The sequence below is a fragment of the Squalius cephalus genome, assembly GCF_949319135.1.
Source record: "Squalius cephalus genome assembly, chromosome: 22".
Lineage (NCBI taxonomy): Eukaryota > Metazoa > Chordata > Actinopteri > Cypriniformes > Leuciscidae > Squalius > Squalius cephalus.
The window spans coordinates 23,985,312-24,012,621 of record NC_137143.1 but is presented as its reverse complement, the minus strand read 5'-3'; the positions used below and the strand labels follow the sequence as shown (position 1 = coordinate 24,012,621).

General features: G+C 37.2%; 1 protein-coding gene across 2 annotated transcripts in view; it reads left to right on the top strand.

The window, feature by feature from the left end:
- igsf21a (immunoglobin superfamily, member 21a) overlaps positions 1-27,310 on the top strand; it is a 234,420-nt gene that overhangs the window by 173,935 nt on the left and 33,175 nt on the right. For both annotated transcript variants that reach the window (XM_079856815.1, XM_079856814.1), the window contains exon 5: positions 26,981-27,096. In XM_079856815.1, coding sequence (XP_079712941.1) covers positions 26,981-27,096 — 116 coding nt within the window. The remainder of the gene's footprint in view (positions 1-26,980; positions 27,097-27,310) is intronic.

Sequence of the window (27,310 nt, the reverse complement as noted above, 5' to 3'; positions counted from 1 at the left end):
ACGTATGGACAACCTTAAGACGCAATATGCGTCATTTCCGATTCTTCTTCCTGTATCTAAAGACAACAACAACAGCAGCAGCACGCGGATAATGAATAGTTCGGGGCAGATAGCGATCGCCTTTGTTTGCGCTTTCCTCCTCGCTCCAAAAGTGTGTGCTGTGCCGCGTCTCGCCATGTTTACCTCTACTTCTTGTTTACTTCCGGTATACTGCACGCGGGTTTTTGTATGCGCCGTCTCTACTCAAAAGACCAAGATTTCTTGCGAATAGAACATACGCAGAACACAAATCAATGTTCCTTTTGATGGGGATATGCCGATACGCGTTTACATGACCAAATATTCGGGTTAGAAAAGGGGTACCCCAGGGATCATATCCGGGTTTTTAAAAACCGGGATATGAGCATATCCGGGTTTTTGCCGGTGTTTACATGGCCGTGCGCGACCGGGTTATTGCTAATATTCCGGTTTTGAACGGGTTATTGGCTGCATGTAAACGTAGTCAATGTTCCTTTTGATGGGGATATGCCGATACGCGTTTACATGGCCAAATATTCGGGTTAGAAAAGGGGTACCCCAGGGATCATACCCGGGTTTTTAAAAACCGGGATATGAGCATATTTGGGTTTTTGCCGGTGTTTACATGGTCGTATTGCTAATATTCCGGTTTTGAACGGGTTATTGGCTGCATGTAAACGTAGTCATTGTTTTGGGATTGGCTGCCATTGTGTCACAGGTTTGCATTCATGTAAACAGACAAATATAAACCCTTCACATCTGGTTAGGAAACTATGTAAACCCGCTTTGCATTTGGAGGCCAGAGGTGTTAATTGACCTTTGATCATCTGAGACCATCAAGGGCAGAATGAACCTGGGGAACGTTCAGTAGCCGTTATCCACCTGGCAGTATGGGTATATAAAGTGATGTCAACCCATCTTTCTGTTTTAATTAGAAAATGATTAATTAACCCCCAATTACAGCACTATAGAGAATTACATGTTGGGTTTCTATGTAAAGGATAATGTAAGCCAAGAGTCAATTGATGTAAAATAACCCCAAAGAGGATCAAGGTTTATAATTATCCTGAAGGGGATTTTTTTATTACCCTGAACATGCTTCCTCTAACTCTTTTATTCCAGGTTTGCAAACCAAATAAATGTGTGTTTTAGTTTTTTCATGCATTATAACTAATTAGTAATTGAAAACAGCTAAAATGTGCGCATAGGTTATAATTATTGAGCAGTATAAGGGCGCATCTGTACATTTTATGCCATGACCGCATTTTGTCCAGTGGACCGTAAACTGCAGACATTATGCAGAGAGCAACACTTACAAGCAATCGAAATTAAGTAATGGCCTCTATTTGGGCTCTATTCTATGGGTTTTGTTTAAACCTGAATGCCCATCTAACATACAAGAAAGTTAAGAATGTTCAGATTCTCATGACAAAGTACAGAAATCATCCCCTCAACAAGCACAACAGCTTAATGAGCAAACACTATGCTCTCACACAAGCATGTATAAATGGGCCAGCAGACCCCGAAGTGCTCGCAGATGTCGGAACAACGCAGCACTTTTCTGGTCGTGGCCCCCATGTCATTTTATGCCATGCATTCAAAGTGTTCACTTGACTTCTCACTTTAAGTATAGAGGAGCCAAAGGAATGACACACTGTGTTTGCTCTCCCATGCTGTGCTATTGCGTAGATTACATTAGAATTGAGTGTGCAATAATCTGCTCTTATTTTCCCTGCATGAACCAAGAGCTGTTTATTAGAGCCTGGACGAATGCACTCCTGCAGAGGACTGGTTGTTGCTCAGCAAATGATGCCCTGCATGGTAAAGGCATGTGACCAATAATGTGCATTTGGACTTTATCAGATAGGGCTTTTGAATGGGATTGTTTCATTATTTTGTAACCCTGAGTTGTCTGGATAATGGATGTTTTAGAAAATTACAGCTGCTGCCATGCACAGCAGGAAGGGTACTTGAGTTTGTTGCGAAATATTAGAGGGGACTGTTTCACACATATTGTAGCCTTCATTGAAATTTGAACTTTAGGCCATCACTGCATGCATGCAAGCTAAAACTAGGCTTTTATTTTCATAGACAAAGAATCTTAGTTGCCACTCAAAAGCATAATTAGCCAATTCAGTAATGGAAATGTGATTTACTGAGGGCTCCAGACTGTGACTGAAATTGTCATAAATATGAATTAGGAAGTTAGTTAGTTAGTCAGTCAGTCAGTTAGTTAGTTAGTTAGTCAGTTAGTTAGTTAGTTAGCCTAAATTAATAAATGCTGTAAAAATGGTTTTATTCAAACTGAATAAAACCTTGTGTTGCTGTTTTATAATAATAATAATAATGATGGTAATTCAAATTTGAATAAGTGGCCTGAAAATAGCATTGGTTATTATTGAAAATAAAGTGTAACCAAACATCTTTGTCAGTAACTTTGTTGACAAGATCAGCATTGCTGTTTTCACTTTGTTTTTGGGTGAACTCACTTCTGCTCCATATAGACCATCTTCTTTGCTCTCTCCTGTTGTGGTTAGATGCTTTCACCTCGTAGCAGCTCCCTTTGTACACCCCCATCTCCCAGCAGGCCATCTTCACAGACTGGGCTTCTCTCCTCATGTTGGCCTCTCCTGATGGAGGAAGAACATCACCTCCCAAGAGAGTTGCTGATTGAAACAGATGATGAGCTGGAAAAATCCTATTCCCCTCTCCCACTGTGGTGACGCAAGTTATTGAAAATACACCTTATTCAAAGCTCTTTGTTACTTTTCAACCCCCAAGACATATGCAGGCATATATAATGCAAAACATATAGAGAGTACATCAGTCCTTGATTTTAGCTTATGTGCATTGGGAATGTATTAAATGCATGAGCGCTTTAGCTTAGTTTTTTTGTTTCCCTCGAGTCTGCTCGCATGCATGCACTCGATGCATAATGCGAAACACAAAACATCAGACCCTGCCTAATCTCTGCCAAGTCTCGACCCCAAAAGTTCCCACCGCATCACATCACAGCTCGACAAAGTCCAGATTTTGTCTCTCAAAGGGAACGTGTCAACCTTCCGCGGCCGACGCTTGAAATTAATATGTGTGAGGCAGACGTATTTTTGGAGTCAGTCCCATTGCATCTTTCACAGGGGCAGCTGTTGCCTGGCGGTGACACACAAACATTCGCAAACACATGGCGATATGGGTTCAAGGACTCATGGATGCCGCCCATAGGCATGTAGCTAATGGATTTGTTTTCACTCTGCCAGCTTTCCTGAAGTTTGAATACAAATTAGAGAAGAGGAGCTGGAATCCACACTGGATTTGGCATATCTCCTCCCACAACTCCGTCAGGTTTGCTCCTGAACAACTCTCCCCCACCAGGCTGGTGTTTTTTAATTGACTAAATGGAAAAGCCATGTATACCGTCTGGATGCTGAGGCAGTGCCTGACAGTATATGGAGGCACATTTGTAATGGGCCTCCTTTAGAATGTATTATAAACCAACTTGTTTGTTTTTTTAAGCTTCTCCTGTTGAAATGTACCTTCATGCCACTCCATCTCAGACTCTCAATTTATTGAACAGTCAGAAAGTGTGATACGTTGTATATCAGGCTTTCTGCAGAATAAATTAAAACATGGCGCACATGTACATTTGTGTCATTTCAGCATAAGAAAGCAGTCAACTCATGTAATCTGATCTGATTTAAAGGGGCAGTTAAAATATAAAACATTTAATATTTAAAAACAAAGTGTATGTGTATATACTTTTTATTATTTTTATTATACCATGGTGGAAAGACAAAGTAAAAAATAAATTCAACAGAGTTGCATCCATCGTGGTGGCTCCAGTGATCTTTTTTCCAAGACAAAGATTTTTTAACAGGTCCACTTTTGAGGAAAGTACTTCCTTTCATTTACCAAAAAAATTACCTTGTACTCCCACCGTTTTATTTCTGAAACTTTAATAAAGCACTTTGCTCACAAACAATAGAAATAATATTTAAATAAATAAAAAAATACACCCACAGAGCTAAGGCAAAATTCAAATCCAAACAAATGGAATCAAAGACTTGTAACCATAATTCATAATTTTTCATAATTCATGTTTTGTTTTAGTTTTTTTGTCATATTTGATCCACATAGAGTGACAGAAAAACAGTGTTCTGGCAACTATTTGCAAGTAACTGTTTTGTTTTCTACATATTAAAGGGATCACCCATAAATTATTGTCTTTACTTAACTTTGTGACATTCCAAACCTGTATGATATTCTTTGACTTTCTTTTTAATGGACAAAGCTGTTCTTATTTTGTGTTCTGCAAAATGATTTTTGGGTATCCATGTAACAGAAAAGTGTACTATAAAATGACACCTTGTACTCCAAAACGAAGGCTCCATCATTTCGTTCCGTTGAATGTGACTTTGCCCGAAAGCTCTAAGTCACTTCATCTAACCTATTGTGACTTAGCGATTGTAAAATGGAAACGAGGTCTCCACCTGAGTTACAATTATAGCAGGACTATTTCTGTTGGAACATGGGAGGTTATCTCTGGACAGTTTCTGTGGTCTGTTCAACTGAAAAGACAAAGCACAACGTCTGTTTAGCTCTGTCTGTGATTAATGCTCTGGAATCTGTGTCCTTATGGCGGAATTTGGATATGCATCTACTGTATACAGCCTGGTGTTATTTTAAGTCTCTGAAGTGGCTGATGGTGTTGTAAAAAGGTAGATGGTGATACATTATGCCCACAGTTTTTTCTCTCTCTGGCAGGACTCAGGAAGTGCTTCATGAATTATTGTTGCCAAACCTGTTATCTATTCATGACAGGTAATTACTCAACAGAAATATGGCTAGCTTAACACCATTTGTACTTTGTCAGAATCGCTCACTTCATATGTACGGCACATTAATCGATAGACCGTTAATAGCGTGGTCAAAGTGGATAGACAATGAGAACACACTTCAGTTCGCACGATTAGTTTTACGCAATCAAGCTTTTTTTCATTAGCATGACCTTCTAACCATGTGCTTGACTCCCATTTGTTATTTTGCACTGCTGAGCCTGGGGGCAAACTTGGATAGCGGCCTCAGCTACGTCTGGCTGTAAACAAATAAACAAACAGCATAATGTGCACATCATCACCCTTTTAAATCAACTAAATGATACTTGGCACCTGCCAGAGTACGTCAGGACAAGATGCGAACGAGTCGTGTCAGAAATAGCATGGTGCAATTAGGGTGTCAGCATGTTTTATGATGTTTGGTGACAGAGACATTTCGGTCTCTGTCAAAGCTTGTGTATGGAGCTGTAAACGCATGTGCGATATCCATGTATGCGGATTGCATTATCAAGGACAACAATGGAAGTATCTTGGTCATCTTATATCCTGCTCAATACAAAGTGCTGTTCTGCTGTCAGGAGTCTAGGTACGGCGATCTCATTTAAACCCTGCAGGATGAGATGTTAATAGCAGTAAACAGCTTGAGTGACAGCATTAAATAACCCTGAAGTGAAGCCCTACAGCTAACAGAGCTGTCGGCAAAAGCCTTCGGCTGTAAAAAACAAAGTTGCCTATGTCTGGATAATTTGCTGGAAAAGATGCATCCTTAAAATGTACTGTTTTGTGCTTGAATCAAGATTATTGCAGCTAAAACGATATTAGAGGATATGATTGCTGATGAATATATTGCATGCACTATAATAATTAAAAATACCAAATATGAAAATTGTCTTCATTTACATCATTCCAAAACTGTACGATTCAACTGCTGTTGTTTCATTCACGCACACACACACACACACACACACACAAAATAGACTTCATATATTGTTTTGTGTATTCCACGTAAGAAAGAAACTTATACATGTTAGAAATGACAGGTCAGAATAATGAAAGAATTGTTGTTGTTTTTTGGTAAACTATTCCTTTAAAGGTTTGTTTTTGATGCTACAATCGTTTCTCCTATATTTTGATTCAAATATTCATTATTGATCATATATTCAGAGATGACTATAATCCATTTATAGGCTGATATCCCAAAAGGTGGTACCATCTCTGAACAGTATAACTTTGCTTTGTTGTTTGTTTGAGTACAGCATTGTTGGTTCAACCAATGGCTTTGAGTTTTTTATTCCTCCGATTCTAGCGGTGATGAAATTTTGCAATCTTGCTTTAATAAGTAGTCATCCAGAATAGTGCACAGTGAGATAATGAACAGTCCGGACTTGAAGTATTTTGCCATTCATTTTGTCCGTTAGCATTCCAAAAAGCATCCCTGTAGCTCCAACAGTTGTTTTCTTTCTTTTTTTTTTTTTGCAAGAAATGAATGCTTTAATTCACCACGGGTGCATTAAATTTAGCAAAAATGACACTGAAGACATTTACAGTATACTGTTACACAGGATTTATATTTAAAATAAATGCTGTTCTTATGAACTTGTATTATGAAAAATATTTATATTATTGTTTCCTCACAAATATTAAGCAGCACAACTGTTTTCAACATTGATAATAATTAGAAATGTTGAATGAGCACCAAATCAGCTTATTAGAATGATTTTTGAAGGATCATGTGACACTGGATATGAGGTAATGATGCTGAAAATTCAGCTTTGCCAACACAGAAATAAATTACATTTTAAAATACAGTAGTCAACATTTGAAGTGGATCAAAACCTTTCATCAAAGTTATATATGGATTTTGAACAATACCCGTTATTGTCTTAGGACAACTTTAATGAACTTTTTTGATCCACTTCAAATGTTGACTACTGTATATTAAAATACAAAAGAGTTATTTTAAATTGTGTGCTTTTTACTGTATTTAAAAAATTTTTTTTAAAAAAATGTCATGGTAACTGTGACTTTTATGGGGCCTGTAAATAGTTTGGGATTATGAAAGGGGTCCTTGATTCAATATTGATTGAATCAAAATATTAAGAAACCTTTATTTAGTAGGCAATTCATTTGGCTGAGACAGTCATAAAAACAGTATGTAGATCTTGTTATAGGGTTGGTCTGGTTTTAAACCTGGACCCTATAAAAGCAGGTCTGTTTTGCACTTTCACAGCCTCTTGAGCTTCTGTGTTTGTTTGAGATTCCCTTGCTGTCTCTTAATATATGGAAATAAGTATGAATTATTCTTTTAATGTTCTATGCAAATGAGACATCACTGGAAGCACGTTGACCTGCTGATGAAAAGATTCTTGCCATTTAATGAGTTACAAATAACTACACTTAGTAAATGTCAGTGTTTCAGCGTCTGCCCACTGAGTAGCAGTCTGGACAGTCTAATTATGGCTCATGTGAGCATGTGTTGGCTGGACACTAAAGAAACCTGGGCTACAGATATTTATACAGTCTCTCCAGAGCCTAAAGTGGCCTTGAGATGCAAGCTCATGTTTTATAATATCTGGAGAGCGATACTTGCGGATGTCAGGTCAGCCTGTGAAGTGTATTTGCTTCCATTGTTAACTTTGAGTGACTAAATGTGAGTTTTTTCAGTCTCCTCGAATCATCCACACTTAATGAATCTGTCATCATGGCCACAGGACTGTCTTAAAGGGACAGTTCACCCAATAATAAAATTCAGGTATTATTTACTCACCCCTGATGAGAGAAAATGTTACAAAAGCACTATACAAGAATCATTAACCCTATAAAGTGTACTGTATCATATTTGATACACACATTTCTAAGGCCTCTAAATTATCAACATGATGACCTGAAAACAGTAGCAAGTAAAAGGCCTTTTAGTTCACATGTCTTTTTGCTGTGTCAGACCTTTTCTACTGATTTTTATGAAGTAAATGTAAGTGTTACGAACTGCTCTGAAACACGGAGCAAAGGGCAAATAATACAAATATCCAATAGAGTCTGAAACACAGGCAACCAGGGAAATCCATGAAACTAGGCAGAAGATCAGAACCATAATACGGGAAAACAGAGAATGCACTCAGAAATGCCGTATAAACACAAACAAGACTTTGCCAAGTGAGAGTGAAAACATAGGACTTGTCGGTATATAGGCAAGCATCACACCATAATGAACACAGGCAATAGTTTATGGGAAATTAAGTTCATGATAGGAAAGCAAAGGAGTCGAGAGGAGTGCCCTCTGATGGATATCATGGGCACTCCAGCTGGTGGATGTAACAGTAAGAATAACTTTTATATTATTAGTGATATTGGACTGAAGCAACTATTTTTTTTTTTCTCCAATTATAGTAGTGATGAAAATCTGCACTCTTGCTTTAATAAGTATTCATTTAGCACAGTCTTTCCAGGGTGTGCAGAAAATTTCAGAATAGTGCACAGTGAGATCATTTACATTTTACACTTACATTTATTCATTTAGCAGACGCTTTTATCCAAAGCGACTTACAAATGAGAACAATAGAAGCAGTTAAACTAACAATAGGATGACAATATGCAAGTGCTATGACCCTTCCCAGTTTAATATAACGCAGTACGTGTACTTTTTTATTATTATATATTTTTTTAATAAAGATAATAGATATAGAATAGAAGATAAAGTGTTAGTATTAATTGATCAAGTGTTGCCGAAAAAGATGCGTCCTCAGCCGTTTCTTGAAAATGGCTATGGACTCAGCAGCTCTGGTTGAGTTAGGCAGATCATTCCACCAGCAGGGAACAGACCAGAAAAAGGTCTGAAAAATAGATTTTGTGCCTCTGAGATGGCACCACAAGACGGCGTTCACTTGCAGAGCGCAAGTTTCTGGATGGCACGTAAGTCTGAAATAATGAGTTTAGGTAGGAGGGAGCAGAACCAGTGGTTGTTCTGTAGGCAAAAGTCAGTGACTTGAATTTGATGCGAGTGGCAACTGGCAACCAGTGCAATTTTGTGAGGAGAGGAGTGACGTGTGCCCTCTTCGGCTCGTTAAAGACCACTCTAGCTGCAGCATTCTGGATCAGTTGCAGAGATAATGAACAGTCCGGGCTTGAAGTATTTTACCATTCATTTTGTCCATTAGCATTCCAAAAAAGCATTCCTGTAGCTCAAACAGTAGTTTTTTTTGTTGTTGTTTTTTATAAGAAATTAATACTTTCATTCAGCATGGGTGTTAGTATATTTTAAATTGAGCAAAAGTAACAGTGAAGACATGTACAGTAAAAATAAAAATAAGGTTTAATTCATAATCGATACATTTTTTTTTTTTTGAAAAATCATGTTAAAGCATGAGTACCAATATGAAACATCAGGCTTTTGAGGAACATTAACGCTCACTCATCATTGTATTATATTGCATTGCATTATATGTTTGACCCCTACAACAAAATCTACAGCACTTTGATCATTAAGCTAAGCATTTAAATATCATCTTATTAAGACCACTGATATGTATATGCATTTTATGCATTTATGCATTCCTCTTACATAAAATGCAATATCTCAATGATTTACATTACAAGCTATACGAATTTCTTACTTTTTGGCCAAATAAATATAGCAATTACACCAATTTGCATAATTTGCTTAGTTTGGGCCTCTGCATCTTTCTCCTATATGAGCTCCATATTCTCCTATATCATACTATCATTCTATATGAGCTATAAAGCCTAATGTACCATGATACTCAACAAAAACCAATGCAAAGAGTATATACAGGTGCTGGTCATATAATTAGAATATCATCAAAAAGTTGATTTATTTCAGTAATTCCGTTAAAAAAGTGAAACTTGTATATTATACTGTATAGACTCATTACATGCAAAATGAGATATCTCAAGCCTTTATTTGTTATAATTTTGATGATTATGGCTTACAGCTTGTGAAAACCACAAAATCAAAATCTCAGAAAATTAGAATATTACATGAAATCACACAGTAATTACACAGTGATACCATGGTCATTGAAGCAGGTTTTGGTTCTTTTGGCAGTGTGGGCAGGTGCAAATCCTGCTGGAAAATGAAGGAAGCATGAAGTGCTCTGAAAATGTCCTGGTAGACGGCTGCGTTGACTCTGGATTTAATAAAGCACAGTGGACCAAAGTCCTCTTTTCTGATGAGAGCAAATTTTGCATCTCATTTGGAAACCAAGGTCCCAGAGTCTGGAGGAAGAATGGAGAGGCACACAATCCAAGATGCTTGAAGTCCAGTGTGAAGTTTCCACAGTCTGTGTTGGTTTGGGGAGCCATGTCATCGGCTGGTGTTGGTCCACTGTGCTGTCCACTCAACGCAGCCGTCTACCAGGACATCTCCAGAGCACTTCATGCTTCCTTCAGCAGACAAGCTTTATGGAGATGCTTCCTTCATTTTCCAGCAGGATTTGCACCTGCCCACACTGCCAAAATAACCAAAACCTGGTTCAATGACCATGGTATCACTGTGTAATTACTGTGTGATTTCATGTAATATTCTAATTTTCTGAGATTTTGATTTTGTGGTTTTCACAAGCTGTAAGCCATAATCATCAAAATTATAACAAATAAAGGCTTGAAATATCTCACTTTGCATGTAATGAGTCTATATAATATACAAGTTTCACTTTTTGAATGGAATAACTGAAATAAATCAACTTTTTGATGATATTCTAATTATATGACCAGCACCTGTGTGTGTGTGTGTGTGTGTGTGTGTGTGTGTGTGTGTGTGTGTGTGTGTGTGTGTGTGTGTGTGTGTGTGTGTGTGTGTGTGTGTGTGTGTGTGTGTGTATGAATGTATGTGTTGTCTAAAGGTTCAGTAAACTGTTCCGTTTCAAATCAATGAGATTTGAATTACATATTAGGCTTTACAGAAATACTGGACCAAATGACTTAAGTGGTGTAAGTCTTCCAAGTATCTTCCAAGAAACCATACAACAGCTTTACGTGAAGAATAGACTGACATTTGAGCTGGGGTTGTGTCTTTAGCAGAAGGTATTTTAATAACGGTAATTATTGGTTCATCATTCCTTTTGAAATGTATAGATGGCTGTGTCATTGCTGAGTTATGATAGACGGTATTAGAAAAAAAAAATGACTCATGTCCAGAGGCAACCTCTCAGATTTAATTTAGCCTATTTGGCAATCCACTGCATTCAGAATATCCCATGTGGAAAATAGCTTCTTTTTTTTGCCCCCTCCATTCTATGGAGAGCTCAAATAGATGATGTTTACAGACTCCTGAGCTTTGGACTAAGTCATTTTTAATACAATCCCTGTGACTGTTTCCAAATAGCATGGCACCCTTCGGGAAATGAAACATGTGAAGCTCTATACTGATATATACGTAGTGTGGTGGTTCAAGTGGATGTAAACAATTGTTTTTTATATTGCTTCAGTGTTGTTTTTTAACAAACGTTGTAAACAACAATATCCCCTCACAAATTCTTTACATGTACTAAAATTACACTTTATAATGATATGCAACGCTTGGTATCTCGTATGAAAATTGATAGAAAATTCGGAGCTGGCACAGAACACATTGTTTTAATTGGAAACCAGGAATCAAGTTTGAAATATCCATGTTTATTCATTCAAAATTTAGAGCCGCAGAAAAGAGGAAGAGATCCTGCCCATCGGTGTGTTTATTAGAGGTTGGAATGGAGATTTGATCTGCTTTCAGTCCCCATGCTGATAGCTTATTTGCAGCATAACAGAGCAAACACATGCTCACACAACTGCATAATCAATGAGAAAAACACAAATTTAGGTATAAATTAGCATTCACATCAGTTTCTGCATAGTATACTGTTATTAGAGGTCTTGAATTTTTAAAAAAAAAAGTGAAAAACATACATTTCAACAACAGCTCAGCTTGTTAGTACAGCATTGACTCCACTGCAGTGGTGTTTCAAGCAGGCCAACAGTGGGCACCATGTGGCCGGTCTCACAGAAGTAGTGGTTCTGGCAGAGACTGAGGTCCACACTGCCAAAAACACCTGCGGCGACTCAGATCTGCACAGTATAGAGCCCTGATCACCTTCCCTCACATTGTTCAAAACTCAAGAACCACGTTTATCACACAAAGCTGGACAAACCTTCACTTCTCATGTGTCTTTGGTGCGCCACTAGTAATTATGTCCCCTGCTACGTGCTGTTCCGTGGTACGAGCTCGGGTCAGCCTTTCTTTGAAATGAGGAACAATGAGGAAATAATGAGGGAAGGTGCCATGTGAACGTGCACCCGATTCAGAATGATTTTATAAAGGAATAATTAGTTTCAAAGACACCTTTTTTTGTTGCTTTTTTTTGGTTGAATGTCTCATAATGTCTGTATAACAAGATGCACAGCGTTTAATAAAACATGCCATTTTCCAAGACAGCTTCCAATTTCAGACGTTTTACCCAAACCACGAAAATTCTGCATTGTTTTATTCACCATCATGTTGTTCTAAACAATTTACTTATGACAAACTCGCAGAGCCAAACATCACCATGATTATGAGGCAGAGGAGGACGAAAAGTGCCATCATTGCACATATGCTTGTTATTGTGTGTGAGAGATCTCAGGACTGGTGGGAGCATATTGTGTTTAAATATTGGCTTTAACCGCGGAGACGTTGCCTAATGCCTCAGAAAATCCGATCTGCCTGTTTACATGACCAGTCGCATTGGCACATATCCGATTTATTTCCACATATGAATGAGGCCTGAAACCGATCTCGAAATATCCGAATGCATGCGTTTTTTTCCTGTTTACACTCACATTGGATCTGTGTCACATATGAGCAAAAAATCTGAATTGGGTCACATTTCACTGACAGTGTAAACGAGACCTAACGACAACCTAATGGTATATAAACACAGACACAAAAAACACATTGGCTAGCTAAAATACCTCTGACAAAGTGGTCGTTGCAGACACGGGCATTAACAGACTCTGCTCCTCCCGACCTGCAGACGTAACTTACGTTAAAAAATCCACTTTTTACGGCGTTGTTCTGTGAGCTTTTTACATTTCTCACCTTTATGAGTGACAATCTTCGGTACTCTATAAAAACCCTTTCCCTTTCCTCGATTAGAACGATTGGAGCAGCAAGTAAACTACACTAAACATTGGCATTTTTTCAGACGGCAGAAGTTTCACTTCCTGCCCTCCATCTGAATTTCGCGCTCTCGCGATGCAGCAGCGTGACGTCACGTGAAACCAACCTATTGTAATTGTAATAATGTGTGTGGGTGTTCTACTGCTGATTTTTTAAAATGTAATTCCAATTATTGTCAATAGTGATTCTTATTACTGATTCTAATATAATAGATTCTAAATGATTCTGAATAGTGAATCTTAAGTGTTTTTTTTGTTGCTTTTTTATTTAAAATCATTATAAATTAATGCTAGTACAACTTGTTTACAAATCAAATAATATATAAAAAAAATTATTATTATTATTTGTTTTTGTTTATTTATATATCCATGCATTCATTGTTTGCTTAAAATTGAGAAAATTGTCACCCACAGCCACATATATTTTTTAACATTTAACTTCAAATATTTTTTGTATTTATTATAAAATGATGAAACCATTCTAAAATTATTATGTAACTGTTCCAAGAAGATCCCACTTAAACATACTTTTGAAAAACAGCTCTGGGAAAAGTATTTACTAGCAGGGCTTGTATTTGTTTTGTCATGCTGGCCCTGGAGTTGAAACGTCTAACCCATACTCCCCTGCTCTCGACTAGAAAAACTGGGTCTGTGCTCTGGGGCAAGCAAATGGAGCTTTCTGGTGGTTGGAAGCTTTCAGAAAAGCATCATTCTCCATCTGTCTAAATCCTGTGTGGGCCACACCAAGCCTCTTGGCGTGGTGCTCTAAAATATGGAAGTTCAGCTGTACCACTAAAGCTTTGCTTACATGCTGACAGGTCGGGGGCTTGGAAGCGTCTGTCATCTGGTATGTGATGTCACTCCTCTGTAGGGCCGTGAAGGGCATTGCTCATATGGTGTGTGTTGCTATAGGACAGCACTGAGAATTGAATGATGGATACCAGCGGCTCCAGCTCTTTTTGACCTCATATAAGTTTATGGCTCCATTTTTCTTTGGTCAGTAAATTTGGTGATATAAAAAAAGATATCTGGATCATGTCTAGTGATCAACCAATTTGAACCTCAGGGGAACCATAAAGGGACCGGAGTTTAGGGGCTCTGTAAACTGCCCAGCTGCCTTTAAGGAAGGGTTTGAGAGGCCAAATCCAAGCAGATTGTGACGGGGGCACCCAGCAGATATGCACCGACTTTAGGGCTACGGGTGCCAGTCGTGGCATTACAGAAGCTGTGACGGGCACTGGGTGCCCATCTGCTGCTCTCCTGCGCTCTTTCAGCAAAAACCCTCTTCTTTGTCCCCTCGCTCTGTCGGTTTTCTTCTAAATCCTCTCTTACGTCCCACTCGTCTCCATTAAAGCTGGTGCGTTCCAAGTCCAAGCCTGCTTTTAGCAGCCAGGGGCTCAAAGACGACGGGAAAAATGACAGTTAAAGCCGCCTATACCCATGACGCATCTTATTTTCTATCATTCGCGAGTTGCTATTGTGTGGCCAAGCTTAAGTTTAAGGGAAGTTGAGAAACAAATCGATCCAACTCATAAAAGAAAGTTGGAAGAAAGTTTGGGAGGAACTGTATCTGTTTAACATGACATTTAAATAACAATAGCCGTGGGCCTTGAAGTTCAGTTCTGCGTCAGAGACTTTTGATGATTCCTAAGCATCTACAGAAGCGCAGCTCGAACAAAAGAGCCACACAGATGACAGCTTTCACCACAGGGTGATGTGTGAACGAAACCATACGGCGGCAAATGGACGAATGGGTCCAGAAGGGAGCATGCACGGGCCCACATGGAAACCAACATCGCTTAATGACATCAGTGTGATTAATGAGCTCTGTAACTGGTGAACTTGTACAAAGTGACACCAGCGTTTGGCACGGTCTGTCAGTCCCATCTCCCACCCAACAGACAAAGTTCTTTTTGAAGCCCCTGCAATCTCATGGCACTGCAAAGGCCCACGTTCAACGTCAAGCTGCTCCCTTCCTCCCCTAAGAGGAAGTATAGAGCGACCCCGATAAGAGCTGACAGCACAGTAATGACGAATGCAAATGAAAAGGGTGTGGGGCAAATGCAAATGCTAAAAGCACAATGGGCTTTGCGATTAAAATGCGCTCTAGAGCCTTTTATCTCGTGGCACTGCTCGTCCTGGGAACACTATTTCAAAGAGCTGACTCCAGTCTCCGAGCTTCTTTCTACTGCCTTTTCTGTCTTTCCCAAAGACTGCCCTCTTGCTAACGTAATGACAGGTAGCAGTGGAGCCTGCATCAATACAGGCTCAACAAGACAATGCAAAGGGACGGTCAAGTACACATCAAGTGTGTCATTTGAGATTGCACCATAGCTAGTGCGGCATAAAGGTAGTTTACCGACATTCAAAAGTACAACTACAGTACAAATGTACTTTGCATGTCAATCTTTGTTGAATACTTAAATGAACAAAAACAAATTTAGATTTCAATATTTAAATAGCATCTTTATTAATGAATTGTGGTAATGAATGATTGGGGATCATTTGCAATGTGCTGACATTATGAAAATGTTTGCTTAATGTTAGAATGTTGTGTCATCCACATCATGTAGTTTTTACTCAGAAAGTTATATTCATCTCTTTGTTTGTTGAACATGAATTAAATTAAATTATTAATTTAAATTAAAAAGTAGACATTAAACAAATGATATATATTGATAAATATTTAAAATTCAATGTTTATTAATTTTAGTGAACTTTAAAGGGAGATTTTTTTTTTTTTTTTATGATGGTCATGAAATTCTTGGGGACAATTTGCCAAGTTTGAGCAGACATTATGAAAATGTTTTTTATTTATTTTTTTATTTTTTATGTTGTTTAATGTGTGTTTTTTATAACTTATTTTTAAATCTACCAATCCATACCTACTGTATCTCTGCCCTCTTTCTTGTTGCAGTAATGCCTAACACTGTATACTTTATTAGGCTACATACCTGCAGGTGAATTGTACATTACCACATATTTGGTAAACATTCCAGCAATCGAGTTATGTATGTACCACCACTTTTTGAAGAGATTACTCGCGGCAAAAATGTATCTCATAAAGATAAGTTGTAGAGCTGGAGTTTTGTTGCATATTCGCTGCGGTTGTCATCAGTGGTGGATCCTGTTAGAGCGGCGATGTTCTCCTGCACAGCTCTCATCTGCAATCTGCTCTTCATTCCCGCGATATCACAAAATAAAGTGCATCACTCTTGATGTACATCCACTGACTTACAACTGAAATTTTGTTTTATTAAAAATATTGTATCATTCTTACAATCAGGACTCTATTGAAATCCAGAATCGTTTAAGAATTCATTTAGAAATGCCTGATAAATTTGATTAGTTTACTTGGCTAGTAATCCCAATGATTTAGACATTAAATTATTTAACTATTCACAATCATTACCGACTAGACGGTATCACCGACTATACATTTTTTGTGTGCGTTGTCAAATTTCAGATCCATCAAATTGATTAGTTGTGTCTTAAAGCACCTGATGATATCCACAATGGATACAGATCAGCAGGCTGGTTGTCTACACCGTAGGATATGATTAATACCATTGACTTCTGTACATGGCATTGAAACCTTTTTAGTGCATCTGAAAGAGAGCAATGCTATTTTCCCATTGTATGTTATTGGCTTCTTCAGAATCAGTTATGGAGTTTTCTGATGCTTGGTCTGTAGACTAGTTTAAAGTCAGAGCAGAATCTTGCGGTCTCTCAGAGCAAGTCTGTGTGTCTAGGTTCAAACTGAATGAAAGTATCTGTTCTGCCTCATTTCAAAGTATGAACGGTTATGTCATTCAAGACTGTGAATAATACATTGCTGTTCAGATGATCCTATGCTAGTGTTTGCTTCACAGGGAGGATACATCAAGAATGAAGCCTTTTTATTTGCCATACCATAGTGGAGTGCAGAAAAGACCTTGAATACGTAATCCGCCTTTACAAGTTCTGCATCTGTAAGAAGAACATAGCTAGACAAGTCCAAGTTTAAGCATATCACAATAAGAAGCAGACATAAAAAGACTTGATCATTATTTTGAATCGACCTAATAGTATTACAGCATTCATTTGCAATTCACACTATTGCACACAGCAGGGAGAAGAAATGCTAAATGCAAATAATAAAATGTGACTAACCATTTAATCATACATGGGTAGCAAATTAAATAGGCTTACCAGCTTTTGAAAGGGAGATGAGAACGCTTCCTGTATCTTTAGTGCCGTGTGCCCAATCAAACTCAACAGTATTTAGCTGCAAATTCATCTGCCACTTGGTAGAAACTATCATCCTGGAAAACTATGAAAGAAATGTGATGCAAGGTAAAAGAAAATATGACTCAGATTACATTTAATACCATCTGAAATGAGGATAAACATGGTTTGCACTGACCACAGTGTTTTCTGTACAGTGAATTATTGGCTCCCGAGAGCATATAACCATTGAAATCCATTGAAAGTGACATTTAGAAACTAAACATTAAAAAAACAGTTGTTGATGAGATTATTATTATTTTATTCTATTTTATTTGATTTGAAGTTGAACTTCCATTTTACTTTATTTAAAAAAAAAAAATCATTTTTTATTTCAGAAATTCTACTATATATAAAATATGATTAATATTGTATTTATTATATACAATGTAGTTACTTTTAAAGGTAATTTTCTGAGGTTAATAGTTTAATATTCACTTCTAATTCCAAGCGGCTCATAATACATTAATTTCATGAGTCCCTCTTGAGTAACTTTGGGTTAAATGTCAGTGGTGATACAGAAGGACTATATTTGTAACTGTTTAATTCCCAGATCTCTGAACCCAAAAACCCAAAAAGTCATACCTATCCAATTCTTGACTGTTAGACCTGAAGAACCTTCCCACATATTTCTGAATATGTTGTTGTTGATTTGTGCCAGCATAAATTTCAGCCAAAGTTAGATAATGTGATTGCTTGTTGATAAGTGCTCTTTAAGGCAGTTCATTGAATTAATCAGGAAGGTTTTTAATCAAATGCATCAGTGGTTTTGTGTGATTATCTGTCATTACCTTTATTCTACTCCTATTAAAACTGTTGATAAACTGTTTGATGAAACCTAGTCTGACACCTCTATGTTGTAGTCAGACTCAAATGTATGAAGACCTCTAAAAACACTGGCTGATTAGTCTCAAGATGCAAAATGTGGCTCACCACTAAAGAAACACCTAAATAATCCATTAGGAAAGTTATGAGTATATGACTTCCCCTGAAAAAGAGAAAGATTTGATCGGTGTCCCCTGCGTTTTGACTGAGAACCCAATAGATCTTAGTAACAGATGTCAGAGGAGGGTGAGAAGTGTAGACCCTTCCTTTCCCTGTCTCATAGGGCCACTAAATCCTTTAATTACCAGGCCAACGAGATATGTCTGCTGGGAACTCTCGGATAAATGTCCCTGTTCCTCAAATAAAGGGAAAAAAAGTATTTGCAGTTATTTTTTAAAGAGAGCAATGTAATGGTGCTTCAGGCTATCATACTGCAAAAAGAACATGGCTGCTCCTATTAGGATCAGTGGTTTGATGGTGTGGCTTATGAGAGGATGGAATATTCACACACTTTTTCAAAGAGGGGAATGGGTTGGAAACATGATAGTGGAGTGGTGAAATATATATTGTATGCTTTTTTATAAAGAGCTTTTTTTTTGTCATTTCTGTGCAATTACCAATTGAAATCGCAAAAATTACTGTTATATTACAAAGGACCAATCTCCCCATTTGCTGTTGGTCAGTCAAGCAGGTAGCCCCGCCCTCAACTCACGTCATTGGTTGAGCCACTGTTGCTATGTGTGGCTGATTGGGATGTTCAAACAAATAGAGCAATGTTTTGTTGGTATTGCACAGTGTTTGCACTTTTCAGAGAATTGATTACAAAGGGCTTACTTATTGTTGTCTAAGCATATTAAAGGGATATTTTACACAGAAATTAACATTTTTATCATCATGTGCTCACCTTCATGGCATTCCAAACCTGTAAGACTGTCTATCTTTTGTTGTGTAAGACTGTGTTGGTTGATGTTATAATGCAGTTACATTAACTGAGGACCCAAGCTTTTAAGTATGAAGGTAAAAGAGTAGCAAAACAGAGAGCGTGTAGATGTGAATTTGAGAACTTGCACAATAAATGTTTTAAAACATTTACACTCAGAGTTCCAGTGTGAAAACCTGTAAAATAAAAATCTGAAGTCAAATGTTGAAATTTGCACTCGCAGACAATAGTCACAAACCTGTATTCTGAATTTTGCAGACAAGTAGTCACAAATGTGTAAAATGCCATTCACAGAAATACAATGACAGTCACAAACTTTTTCGCATTTAATCTTACATTCACATTCGCAGTACAACCTCAATTAGGCACTTGCAACTTCTCAAATCTGTCACTGCAATTTCAAATTTCGTGCCCTGACTTTTGCTACTCTTTTCGCAATATATTAGGTGCAAAACTAACTTGTGCACTTGAAACTCAGTGGCGGCGAGAGAGAAAGGGGGGCGGGAACGAGGGTGTTCAAAGGAGCCGTTTTATTGGTTGGCGCCTAGCCAATGAAATGGGACTTCTATTGTACGCGATGATGTCACGAAACCCGCGTGCACTGAAACGCTAACATGGCTTAATGCATTAGACTGATATTAAAAGAAATAAATGATATTATCAAACTCAGTAAACACCATACTAATAATGCATACTACAGAAAAGCAGATGAGCACAGAATTTGACGAAAGAAAGCAAATTTGTGTCCAGTGCAAATAATCCTGCTGCCTGTGTTTTATTAATGTTTATTACATGGCTTGGTTGAATTCTAATGTAAAATGCAGTCTGTTATTTCCTGATAACAGACCGCTGCTAAGTATAACACTCCGTTGCCGTGAAAAACAGAGCATTGCTATGGACGCAGGATTCTAACCGTAGAGACGGAACGGACTATTTTCTTTAGCGGAAGCAATACAATAGTTTTTAAATCAATAAACTCCTTTTTAAATCAATATTTTGTATCAAATTATCAGTGAGTAGCCATGTAATAAGTGGGATAATGTAGAGCGTGGCGGTTGTTATAGCGAATACAACCCCCTTCAGGCTGATTCAAGACCCCTCCGCTTCGCGTTGGGGTTGTATTCGCTATAACAACCGCCTCGCTCTACATTATCCCTTACATAACGATTTGTGTGTTTTTTCATTTTTATAACTGTGGGTCCATTAAGCGTTTTCTTAACCCTTTAAGTGTCACCCCCCTTTTTTTAAATATACATGAAAATGCACATTTCGAATTTAAATGGTTGTAATTAAAGAATGCTTTGGAGTATAGACATAAAATTGGTCTTGTTTTAAAGAAGACATTTGGCAGATTTTTGTTGAAGTGAAATAAATTAAGAAAGTGAAACAAAAAAAAAGTTATATAAGTTTGTGTTTATGAAAATGTACAATGTAAAAAATTTAATTATTCATATTTTATATAAAATATATATTTTTAAAACCTGGCCGACTCTAAAACGGCTAGAAAATCAAAGCCAAAAATCTGACTAAGTTGTGTTTCAAATTTTAGGTTGATATCTCAAAAAATGAGCTTTCAGTGAGATTTTGTTTGGGCGCAGTACCAAACATTTTCACTAGGTGACAACCAGACTCCATTACTGCCCATATAAGGGCGCCTTCATTTCCATATGTGTTATTAAATACATATTAATATATTTTTTTCTAAAATAATTGAATGGATGATATCTTTTGAACTCTTGGCATGAAAACAAACTGAGGTTTCATCCATTCTTTCATGATTTTTCATGTTCATTGCTATTTCAGAATAAAGGTCTGAACACACCTTAGGAATATGAAAATATTCTTGTTGCAAATTGATAAATTACAGCTCCTCTCTAATTTATTTTGGAAATCATTCACCAAATATGAAAACTAGAGTTTGTAAGCTTTCAAATGATATATAGTTTGTCAATATTAGTTTGTTTATTATAGGATATTACTGTTTTAAATATGTAATGATTTTGGGCCCACCGGTGGGCCGGTGACACTTAAGAGGTGTTTCTTACGAGGAAAATGCTTAACGTACAATTAAATGCGTTGCGTTCATATTCTGTGCTCAATTGCTTTTCTGTACGCTTTATTTGTATCGTGTTTCCTGAGTTTGTGACTGTCATTGTATTTCTGTGAATGGCATTTTACACATTTGTTACTACTTGTCTGGAGCTTCAAATTCAGAATACAGGTTTGTGACTATTGTATGCGAGTGCAAATTTCAACATTTAACGTCAGATTTTTATTTTACAGGTTTTCACACTGGAGCTGTGAGTGTAAATGTTCGCATACAATATGATAATTATACGAATATTTATTGTACAAGTTCTCAAATTCACATCTACGTGCTCTCGAGTTTTGCTACTCTTTTACCTTCATATTCAAGCTTCAGAAGGGACACAAGTGCATTATAAAATTTGTCCATATGGCCCTTGCGCTATGTTTCAATTTATTTAAATTCATAAGACAGATTTGTGTGAAGAACAGACCAAACTGAAAATATTGCACATCCATGAGAGTTCACCAGAAAAGTAGTGATGTCTGTATCATGAATTAATTGTTCATTTGAATCTTTTAATGAATTGGTTGTTTCGGCTAAATGATTTGTTCATGAATTGGACCGTTTCGCTTCTCGAGATCAACTCACAGACTAGAGGTGAAGATTAGTGGTCAGTGAATAACAGCTTAAATTTCGGTGTTTCTCACTCAACACTATCATGTAATTCCAGAAGAATTTGAATTTTTTTTTGTGAAATATTCCTTCAAACTAAAATTGGCACAAAATTACACACTTTACATTACTTTAAACAGCTGCCAGACGGACGTTCACAGAAACATGCCCGGACTGACTTTGGTTATAAGTTCTGTTGTCATCATGTCCTCGTGTTCAGATTTGAGTTAACAGTAACATTGTGCCATTCACATATAATAATTCATCTTAAGAGCCACCAAGGAACAACTATATCTGCCAACCAACCAACCAATCAATCAGATTTATTGAGAATTGTTTAAGGCTTAATCTCAGTGCCTGTGGCAGATTTAGGAGACTAGTGCAATGAAATGAAAAAGATTTACTTTAGGGTCAGTGAGGAGACCAGTGAACCAACTCTGGTGATTCTTATTTTATATACATCACAACAAAACCTATAGGTTTATAGTGACCTTCCTAGTGTGTTTCTCTTTTGGAGCTTTGTTTACAGCAGGAATAAAATTGCAAGTGGTCACAACAGCAGTGATTATTTTCCAACTTGATCATCTGAGAATAAAAATGACTCATTCAATAAACATTCAATCTTGTTTTTTTTTTTGTTTTTTTTTATAAATAGATCAGCTTTTTCTTTGACTGTGATGTTGAAACTTGATAAAATAAGACAGAACTTAACCGACGGGAGACAAGTGTGACGAAGTTGACAAAATGGGCTCCTCTTTGAAAATACCATGTGTTTTCTGTCTCAATTTAATGTAAATTAAATGAAAAAATGTACTTAAAAAAAACTCTCAAGAACCTTGATAGTTTAATCAAATTGAGTGTGAAAAAGCATAATTCCATCGCATCAAGCAACATTCCTAATCTGTATAAGGATTAAACAAGGTATTGTTGTGTGCCAAGCATACCAGCCATAGAATTGAATCGTTTCAAACATTCCATCAAGGATTATTCTAAAGTCTTGGCTTTTTAGATTTCCCTACTGACAACATCCAGAGCAGCTCTAATTTCTTATAAACTCCAACGCAAACTGTGGTGTTGAGATGAGTCTCATGATAAACTCCCAGACTGCCTTTGTAGTTTATTAAGAATTTGCCATAGTATTATTTATTGATAATATTGCATGTATTTCTTCAGTGCCTTCACCCATATGTTAAAAAGTGTAAAGCTAATTATTTCGGTACAATTAGTAGCCTATTGTGTCTGTGATTATAACATGGATGTTAAAATACCGTACTTTCTTCCGGTTTAATGTGCAGATACAACTATATGTATGTATGTATGTATGTATGTTTATGTAATATAAAGTGCACAGGCTTGTAGTGGTGGGGTTTTTCTGTAACGTTCAGCAAGTTACAACATTATGCCAATAGATGGCAGCAAATTACTTATGAGTGAGTCAAAAACGCATATTAATTTAAGAACAAAGCAAGTTACTGTCTTCATGAGAGAGTGAATAAATAAATAAATAATTTAACCTATTCATTCAAAAACGCTGATTGTTTCACAAAAAGTTGAATTTGAAATTGCATACTACTCTTACTGTATCTGCTATATATTTATATGGCAGAAATAGTAAGAGTAGAATTCTAGTATGCTACTTAGCCATTGTCTTTGAGGGAGTCATTGAATCATTTGTTCAACTGATTTGTTCAAAAAGAGATTCATTCATGGAATTAAACACCACCTCACTTTGTTGCTTAGAGATGCATAATGGTTTCGTCATCATTGGAGCAAAAACAGACAAGTAATACGGCGTCTAAATTGTTGTTTCATATTAACTTGTTGACTGAAAGGAGACCTGCCATCACAGCAGGAGAGAATTTATCAGAATTACCTTGCACAGTAGGCTAAGCATATATCTAATCAGTTTGCAATCAACCTTATATCATTTTGGCATCAAATCGAGATTAATTGAGTGTTGATTATCAGGTAGAATTTAGTAAAAGTGTTAAGCAGAAATCTAGTCTGGCTTATTCAGATGATAAGGCCAATAGATTTTTTTGACTGGCAATGGTTTGTATCGGTATGCTTGGCTCATTTCGTGAAGCAGTTGTGAGAGCACATGGTTAATTAGCCTTGACTAGCCACTGCTATAAACAGACACCACAGGGTCTCATCCATCAAGACCACTGTGAGCATTTAACAAACAGAACATTTAACATTCTCTTTTATGGCTCTGGGACGCCATCAATTCAGAGCCAGCGTTCTGCGTCCTGGTTGTGCGTGCAGGTGCGTATTATAGTCCCCTCCGCAATATCAAGTGACAGCATATCATTCTCCAATTTAGGACAAGTCTCAGTTTCCCAGAGAGCTAATAGTGTTCGCTAAGGTTAATTTCCTGCCATACATCTGCCATCAATAAGCAATTAGGTGGTGAGGAAACAAAAGCTCTCAAACCTTCACACATTCTTCCATCCTTTTTCTTTTAATCAATTAATTTCAATTGCACATTTATTGGAGAATGGCACATGGATTTAGACTTAAAGTGATACTCTGAAAAAACTTTATTACCCTTGGCCTCCTGATATGCCATCTTTATTTTATCCTCTGCCTGCTTAGTATGCAAGGGTTATTGATCAAGTGATTCATAGCAGATGTCCTAAAGGGCTCTTCTTTAAAGGAATAGTTCACCCAAAATGAAACTACTGTCAAACATGTATGGCTTTCTATCTTTTCTTTTTCTTTTTCTTTTTCTATTTCCTTCGAGTTTCGAGTTCCAAAATGATAAAAAAAAAAAAACTCCATAAAAGTATCATAACTGCTATATTCCAAGTATATTCCATACAGTAGTTATGCATAAGTAGCAAACCAAAAATGAATCATTATTTACTGAAAACCTCTCTGTGCCCATTCACAAATATGTGGAAAAAGTAGTTATGTCTGATTTGTAAAGTACTTGAGTCTGATCATTTTGATGAACCGGTTGATCCAGTTCACAAAAACATCTGATTCATTAATGCATCAAAGTGATGTGGTTCTTGAGTTCAGGAAGGGACAATTATCAGTAAATAAGAGCAAAATGATCAGTCTATTTGTCCCTCAAACTATCATGGTTTCAGTCATGATGTAGACCACTTTAGTTTAGTTTTATAACACTTTTGCATCCTTTTTGAAGCTTGAAAGCCAGTTGCATGGAAAAAGCGACCTTTCTTTCTTTTGTGTTCTGTTTGGTGAATAAATTATGATACAATTTTCATTTTTGGGGGGGTGAACTAACACTCTAATCCTCTGCTGATATCACATGCCTTTTGTCATCCTTTCAACATGCAAAAAATAAATAAAATAAAAACACTCAACACTGGTCCTAACTGAGCAGAAGCAACATCCAATTGTCTCAGCAGGGTGTGAAAGGGAATTTGCAGGAAGTGTTTTATGTGATAATGCAGCTGCCTGAATAGTCAATGCCCACCTACGCTTGTTGACAGGGGATCATTAATCGCTTGGTGCTTGTAAAAAAAAAAATGCAGATGTGATAAACCCCCACGCCCCTTTTCATCCCTGAACAGCTGATAAAGTCAGCTCATTCCGGCTGACGGGTTGGCTTAAATTAAAGCTATTCAAATGGAGAACTGGGAAGGGGTTTGTTTTCTAGCCTTCCAGCGTCATATCCTTTCTACATTAAGTACCAGGAAGTCCGTCTTTGTCTTCCCCATGGATCCCCACAGGCGGTCAAGATATACGCTCCTGCTTTTCCGATGTCATGACATGCTCGTATGGCTCCCCAGTGGAGCTTGGCAGGAGTTGGTTGATATTATATGCATAAAGCTTCGCACATCGTCTTAAACAACTCCGGTTTCTCACACACAGCTTTTATGACCGGTGCTTTTTATGTTTCAGATAGCTGCTGGAATGCCGAGCACTATAACAGCACCCCGAGGACCGTACATTTGCGGTTCTGCATCGTAGGTGGTTGTATCTCATTTCAATGCGATGGGTCAGAGTCTTCGCAGACTAAGAAACCCAGCTTTGAAACTCCCTGTGGCCCCACCACGATCCTCTCATCTTCCAGACTTCCGCTTCCTTCCTCTTTTGCCTTAAGAGTTTTCTGTACAACACTGCTTCTTTACTCTGAACTGGCCCATATGAGAAGTCGGGCTCCCATTGACAGAATAAAGCTACGCTGACATGCTCCAAAACCCCCAACCATGCACAACCACATCTCCACTTGAAAGTGCATTAGATATACACAAGATTTCAGAATCTGTTTCAAAGACCAAAGAATGTTAAAGCTGGTATGGAGATTTAGTGTTCAGACACTTAATAGGGAATAACTATGCATGTCATTAAGGAAATGCAGCTCTGAAATGCAGTTCAGAATCATTTATACAAATGGAATTTACTGTATAATGTGGGATGTCACAGAATTTGGCAAATTTTAGATGAAGAAATCAAAAGTAGGGCTGTACAATTAATCAAAATGCAATATGGACTAGTGTCTTTGAATATTAAACCGCAATAAGACTGATATTTAAATCTGAAGCCTGCTTGTTCTATGTGTCTGTGTGAATGAACGTGGCAGTTTCGCACATACTTAAACTGCACATACTTAAACACGTGTGATGCTTGTGTTGTTTTCCGTGTCTGCCGACTCACTATACGAAGACGCTCCATGAACTTCACTCTCCAGAGATCTCCAGAGCTGTTCTGAGAGTTCACTTAACAAGAATTTAATTTCAAATAAAAGTTTGGTTTAACTTGAATAAATTGTCAAAAATCTATTACAATAAATTACAGAAATTCTATGTACAATATAATGTACTCAGAATATACAATAGATTGTACAGTATCAGTTCATTTAATTAAATTTTAAAAGATTCATTTAATTTAATTGTCTTGTGCATTCATTCAATTACCGCCTGTTTGGAATAAAGTTGTATTAAAATGTAAAAATGTAACATTTAACTAAACCATTAAAATTGAATTCAGAAAAATTTTAATTACACAGAAATTGGGGAAAAAAAATAAAACGGATTTTTTAGGTCCTTTTTTGTTAAATTGTATAAATTTCATAATTTCAGTAGATTATACATTATTTTGGATTACTAAAATTTTAATCTAAAACGGAATCCAGAAAAATTAAAACAGGAAAAAAACTGAATCCTGAATTTAGTAAAAAAAAAAAAAACATTTAACTAAAAAAAAAAAAAAAAAAAAAAAGAGATTTCATAGGGCCCTGCAGAATGTTTATCAATGTCTTTCTCTATCCCACAGCTCCACCCAACAACATCTCAGTGGTGGCAGAGAACACGCCAGCACCATTCAGCCGCTACCAGGCCCAGAACCTCACTCTGGTCTGCATTGCCAAAGGAGGCAAACCAGCTCCATCGGTGAGTCCCTGGCAATGTTATACACAAACACATGCTGTTTATAATAGGCATCATTTACAGTTGAGAGATGTCCCTAAGACTTTTTTTGCCATGGTCGATTTTGTCCCGACCACTTTATCAAGTAGCTTACGGCAATAATGCGGAGGAGGCATATCCAGTTGGCGAACAGTTTCTTTCATGCAAGCTTCATTACAAGTAACAAAAAGGCCACTTA